The sequence below is a fragment of the Drosophila ficusphila genome, unplaced genomic scaffold (assembly GCF_018152265.1).
Source record: "Drosophila ficusphila isolate 14025-0441.05 unplaced genomic scaffold, ASM1815226v1 contig_797, whole genome shotgun sequence".
In the NCBI taxonomy this organism is placed as follows: domain Eukaryota; kingdom Metazoa; phylum Arthropoda; class Insecta; order Diptera; family Drosophilidae; genus Drosophila; species Drosophila ficusphila.
In genome coordinates this window covers 135,339-142,323 of record NW_025064743.1, presented here as the reverse complement: position 1 = coordinate 142,323, position 6,985 = coordinate 135,339, and the positions used below count along the sequence as shown (strand labels likewise).

The window sequence follows — 6,985 nt, the reverse complement described above, 5'->3', positions numbered from 1 at the left end:
ACACTCATGCATAGCCTGCAACGAACACAGACACACACATATGCACCAGGCACTCGGGCGCATAAATCCGCGCTAAATGAGTTTAACACTTGGCTTAATAGTTTGGTTTTATGAAAAGCGAACAAAAAAAAAACAAGAAAACCCAGCGGAAAAGGAAAAAAAGGGGCAAAAAGGAGCACGACCATGGGAGCAAAAAAAAAATGGCAAGCAAGCTGTGGAAAAAATAGGTTCCATAGCATACTTTTATGCGCAATAGAAAACTTGCAAATCGCTTTTTGTTTTCATTGCAGGCCGTGGCTAAAACAGGGGGTGGGTTTAGGCGGTTCAGGCGCTCTGAGCCAGCCGCCTTTGAGCTTTTAGCCTGGCTTAGTTGTGTGCAGTTTTTGTTTTCATTTCTATTAGCAGACTGGCTTGGTCCACTGACTAAATGAAAAGTTGAAAGTGGGCGGAATTGTGTACCCACGTCGTTGCGAAAATATACGACTTTTTTCAATTTACGAAAGCGCGCCGAGTAAAATCGTAGTTAGTTGGCTGTGAACTTGGCTAAAAAGGCAACAGTCGATACGAGCAAAAAGCATTACAAAGGAATCCATTTAGCTACATGTGTTGATTTTCGCTTAAAGAATTAAGTTAGTTCGAGGCAATCTAATCCTAATATTCAAACAACTAATCCAACACTTTATAAAAGAACATGCAATGTGTTACTTTTTTTTCATTTAAGGTACTAATTTCCAAGGTAAATCTTTCCATCATTTAGCAGTCGCCGAAAAGGTATCAAAATAGTCTTCAACTATTTGCAGCTGTTTTAAATATTTAAGTAATCGTAGCACAGCATGTGGAAAAGCAACGCAAGTCAGTAGTTAATATTTCAGGTGCTTTTTACTTTCAACATAATTACAGTTGCGGTGTCTGGCGGCACGCGTTTCAAGCACTTTGAAAAACTATTTGCACACAGGTCCTGGCGAAGGACGAGGTGCCGGGGCACCTTTTCCACCAGCGCTGGAAAAGGAGACAGACACACATGCTGGGCACATACATAATTTAGCACGGCACTTGGACAACATTAACGTGTGTAGCCCAGCGCTGAGTGCTGCGCCTTCTGCTGCTCCTGTTGGAAAACCTAAACGGATGCGCCTCACAGACACACTGGGATGCGGACAAGGACGAACCCACACAGACGCAGGAGTGCACCTGGTGTGCCTACGTATATATAAACATAAGCTGACGTGCACGGCAAATACTATATTATTTAATTCTGTAATTTGTGTGTATAATAATAAATTGTTTCTTTCAAACGTATTTATATTACGTTACTCAATAGTTTGAATTTTTGATAACGAAGGAATTTATTCACTTTTAAAAAGATCCTGTTTTTTGCAAGTGCATAATATATTTATCCCCATAATACATATATAATTTTGCGCAGTTTTTTGCCGTTTCTCTTGTATTTTATTGGTTGGACATCCTCTGCCAACACAAGCTGCACTTTAATGGTCCCGCTCTCTTTTTTGGAGCCGCGCTTTTTTTTTCGTGGCCCCTGTTTTTTTAATATTGTGTTTACCTTTGCTACTTTATGTTTAAGTGCAGCTGCACAAAATATTTCCAGGAAAAGGACATCTCAGGATGGCGGAAGAAGAAGAAGAAGAGCCCAACCTTAACAAGCAAACAAGCGATGACAACCTCTTCTTTGCCATCTGTGGGTGGTGCTTTGTTTTGGTTAATACTTTCTGTTTTTCGCGGTGACTGCACAAATATTATTCATACAGAAAAGCTTAAAAGTGTGCAACGCTCGGTCCTCAGCTAATGATCGCTCTATCCTCAAGAGTTTTGGCAGCTTTCCAACTTTGGTGAGTTGATAAAACAGTTTAATGTGTAGTATAAGGTTAAAATAAATTAAAACAATAAGTTAAATATAATCTTAAATTTATTACAATTTTAAAAAAGTAACAAAGGAATTAAATATATATTTCTTAAGCCCCTTTAAAGCAGTTAAAAAAAAAATTTATAAATATCTAATGGTTTTTTATACAAATTTTCTTTTGAATAAAATTCTTTCTTAAATTAATGAGCGAAACAAAAGCATTTCCGCAAGAGTTGCACATTAAAAAGCGCAAAAAGACAATGCAGGACGAGGGTGTTTCAGTTGGTGTGGGGAGGAAAAACCTCGAAGCTCCTCATATTTTATCTTCCCCCAAATGAAAACAAAACTGTTGTGATGGTAAATCTTTACAGCTAACAATTAAGTCGCATAACGAACGTTTCTGGGTAGTTATGGATGGTTGGGAGAAAAGACAAAAACGAAAACTTTTTATTACCACACACTTGCGGGCTTTTTGGGAACTTTTCTGCTGCTTCCGATAAGCAGTTCCGACAAACTTTTCGCCATATAAAATCCCACACAGCTTACAGCGGGAAAACAGTGACTGCAAGTACAACTGTTCCACCAGTAAGCAAAACTAACTAGCCGGACTGAAAGACAAGCCGGGTCCAATGCCGAGAACCGACAACCGAAGCCAAACTACAGCGGCAATTAATTTGGGTCCCCTTACCCCATATCCAAAAATGGGGACAGGAAACCAATGAAACGTGCCGGTTCTGAAGTGTTATCATTATGGAGCATCTTGTACCATTTAAATAATTACGAACTAACTAACCGAGAAACCAAAAAAAAAAAAAAATAAACGCATTGCGTGCCAAGCTAGTAAAATTTCAGCTCTGTTTTCTTTTTTCCTCGATGTTGAGGTGGTTCTAAAAATTACCCAAAACGAAATTGTTTTTATTACTTCGCCGTATTTGTTTATAAATAGTTTTGTTGTTGCACAAGGTTTGACATTGATAAGGCAACAAGCAAATTGGCCCCAGATAGCACAGGTGAAGTGTGCCCCGTGGGAATTCAAGGGAAAAGAGCGGAAATTGTTATTAGCCTTATCATAATAAATTAATGAGTTAATATGCGAGTATCCAAACAAACATCGGTAATGGAAAAAATAGTAACATTGTTAATTAAACTTAACTATGATGGAAATATTAATTATGCTTAAAGCAGTTTTTTATTCAGAGTGTACTTATCATTCTTTCAGTTCTGAATAATCCTGTACACAATCTGAGAACTTTGACCTTTTTCGACGAAGTCATTTTATTATCTCAATTGTAATATGTATATATTGCCTATGTAAAACATTATCAGTTAGATTTTTTTAATTGAACCCGAATCCTTATCTAAAAGCAGGCTATAAAAGCAGCCCACCCTCTCTTTATTGAATTAAGTCTTAATTTCTTTTCCCAATATAATGAAGTCGTGCGTTGTAGTGCTTTTTTTGATTTTTCTTCTGGAAAACATACCTATTTTCGGTGCAGAAGCAACAACAACTACATCAGATTCTTTTCAGAGTAAAGATAGTCAGTTGCAAATAGCTGAGAAGCTGTTGAAAATCAAAAGTGATGAGATCGCGAAACTTAAAAATAGTATTTATTTGTTAAAAACAAAATTGAACGAAAACCAGTATTTAGACACATGTCCCAGTTTCAATCAGAGTAGCATATACAAAATTAAGATACCGGGATCGGAACCTTTTACAGTGCCTTGCGAATTAACTTTTACCGGATGGACGGTAATTCAGAGACGAGTCGACGGATCGGAAAATTTCGCTAGAAACTGGACCGATTATAAGAATGGATTCGGTGACTTGAGTAGAGAGTTTTTCATTGGACTGCAAAAACTGCATTTAATGACCTCGGCTCGACCACACGAACTTTACATTAAGCTTGGAAAAATCGATGGATCCACTAGCTTCGCTCATTACGATGACTTTAAAATTGGCAGCGAAGCGGAGTCCTTTAAGCTGATATCAGTGGGAAAATATTCAGGAACAGCAGGAGACTCTCTAAAATCACGAGAGTCGTACAAGTTCAGCACATTTGACCGGGAAAATGACCGAAGTAGAGATAGTTGCGCTGTTACTCACGGTGGTGGTTGGTGGTACTACGCTTGCACCTACAGGTTTGCACTTTAAATTTACAAACTAAATGATCCAGATTAATTGTAGTATTTAAACCTATAGCATGCTAAATGGAAAATACTACAAAGATGGACGAGTGGAAAGCGGCAAAACTTATGGAATTCATTGGGGATCCTGGCAAAATGATGACTGGACAATCTCTTTAACCTTCGCTGAAATGATGATAAGACCCAAGGCCTAAATTAAAAAACCATATATTGTATCCATTTACTTTACTAAGAACATAACAGATAAAGTGGAAATTATAACAAAGAACTGAAATCATTATTAGGTTAGGCAATGTGGCTTTTAAAACTATATGCAGAATCTTTTGAGCCCTTGGATCAACTGTCTGGTTAAATGAAGCTCTGGGCGATATTTTAATACCAAATTGACAGTGTCAGGCTAAAGTGTTTCACTGCTGGCCTCGATTCTTTGCCGTTGTCTGATGCATTTTTCACTCTATATGTATACATATTTCTTTTTTTTTGCATCTGGTTTATTATTTTTACGTTGTCAAACGTACGATGCCCTGTTCGCTGATGCCAATTTATCACACTGCTTGCCCCAATAGATTTAAATTGTCACATCGTTTGTCATAGCGAACAGCAAAAACAACACAGACTAAAGGGGCGGATAAAGGGGCGTGTCAGAGAAGTTGGTGCTGAATGCGGTTAGCCAATTTTTATGACAATTATTAATATGATGCAACCAGGCATATATTTATTAATTATTTTTATTAAGCACAAAAAAAGGTCAAAAAAATTGAAGGCAAAAGAACTCAATGGGGGAAAAATAATTAGGCGAAGCTATCGACGTCTAACTAATTATGATCATCATTGAGTATGACAACAATTTGCCAATAATCCGCTTAAACGCAACGAGTAAAAACTTTGATTTGTTGTAGTGATGATGCTTTTTAAAAATATACAAGCATACATATAATATATATATATTTTTTAATTTTTACCCATTCTGATATACTAATTTAACTTGACACAAATGTAAGAGATTCACAACGAATAACTGCATATAAAAATTTAAAAACTTACCTTTTTTTACTGTTGTCAGGTAAAGTTTCAATGTTTACCAATAATCTATCAAATAAATATCCCTTAAGAGGGACCAAACCACTGAAAAGTGTGGCCAACACAATTAATAAGCATGGTGTCACTCATTACTCACATTTTTTTCCTCTCCCCTGTTATTCCATCAGAGCGATTCTCTAATCAGGCAAATTCAATTGGCATTAATGCGACAGCTAAATAATAAAATAATTTATGCGGCTCACCGAAGTGCAAATGCAGTCGATGGAAAATGCTTGTGGGAAATGGAAATTACCGAGGAGTGGGAATGCACGGGAAAAGCTGGTAAAGGGGTCGAAGTGGAACAGACTGAGAGCATTTGGAAAATCCCCAGACAAACAATTGAAAACTAAAACGTAGCAAGTGTCTCTAAGCTATCCAGCTGGGAATTCTATATCTATATCAGGCTGTGTGTGTGCTGAAAATGTGCTAGAAATTAAAAGATAAAATACCAATTAGTGGCTCTCCTAGGCAGCTTTCGGTTGGAGTGGAATGGAAGTGTTTGCTAATTGAAAAACAAACTACATTTGCAACAAATTAAGCCACAGACACGTACTCCAACAGCAACAGATCGTGGAAAGCGGAGTGGAGAGGATGTATCTATATTCAAAACGAACAGGAATACATATTCGCAAATTATGAAATATTCAAATACAGTTCCTGGCTAAGCAAACAAATAGAGATGAGTGTGTTTGCAAACAAGGAAAAGCAATTGCAATCAGCCGAGCTGAGTGTTCAGCAAGCATTGTGTTTGACACTATTCGGGGGATCCTGCCTCCACTTCCTTTCGTCCTTTCCATTTCGCCTTGTGAGCAAACGGAAACGGAAGTTGCATTTGCGCCTTTGATGATGCGTATGTGGAACATCCCGTCGAATGCATTTCGCCTCTCTTGTTTGCTGTTTGTTGATTTCCAGCTGCCTCGTAACACATTTAACCCGCATCCCAATGCCAAGCAATTTTCCATTCCTTCCTCAAGTTTCACCATTCTTTTTTTTCTATTTTCCTGCTCACGCAGTGTCGACATATTTTCAATATTTGCTCGATTGGGAGTCAATTCAAACCACGTTCTGCTGCCCCATCATCGGCAAAGGGTAGAGAAACCATTTCAGTATTGATAACTTCAGCTAAAGATTAATACAGTACCGAATCTTGGACTGAAATTACCATGGAAACTTCAATGCAACTCCACTTAACCGAGCTGTTGGCTGAAGTCAAATGAGTGTGTCAAACATGACGTATACGCAATTAATTTACGACCATAAATTCATAGCAAGCACACACCAAAATGTCACGCAGCGCGGATATATGCGTTCATGTGCATATATGAGGTCCATCATTTTAAGGACCCATATTGCAGCATGATTACGACTTAAGCAATTGTGGCAAGGGGGCTGAAAACTGGAAGGGGAGAAAAAGAAAGCGGGGAAAGCGGAGAAAGCATGGCGGAGAGGCGAGAGTTATTGAAATGAAATGCTCGCAATATGGCCAATAAAAAAATATGCGGAATATAAACGAAACGCTTAACTCGAGCCGGTCGGCGAGCACTTGGCGAAAAATGTTTGCCAACCAATATCAATGTGTATATGGTATGCATATGTACAAGTTAAATGCAGGCCGCACACACAGACGAAGTTCATCTGGCGCTGCAGGCTCTCAAAGCATGATAAATGAGCGAAGGAGTTAAATGCCGGCTAAAGGAGCGGACCAGGCTCAGTCCAAACGACCGCCATTAAAGCTGTTTTATGGTCAGCTTGTGAAGTTGGGCGGAAGCGAACGGCTAAAAAATATCCTGGGTTTTCACGAACAGGAACCAATATAGTTAAAAGTTATCATATCTTCAAGTTTATTTAATAATTTTTATTTTTGAATTTATACTAAAAGGGATACATTCCAAAATATTT

At 38.1% G+C, this 6,985-nt stretch overlaps 1 protein-coding gene across 1 annotated transcript; it reads left to right on the top strand.

Annotated features, from left to right (window-relative positions):
- The first annotated feature begins 1,623 nt into the window (after positions 1-1,623).
- Positions 1,624-4,200, top strand: LOC108098173 (fibrinogen-like protein 1). The gene is made up of 3 exons (XM_043209319.1): positions 1,624-1,696; positions 3,511-4,000; positions 4,062-4,200. Exons 1-3 carry the CDS (start codon positions 1,624-1,626, stop codon positions 4,198-4,200), a joined length of 702 nt encoding a protein of 233 aa, XP_043065254.1.
- The last annotated feature ends 2,785 nt before the right edge of the window (positions 4,201-6,985 follow it).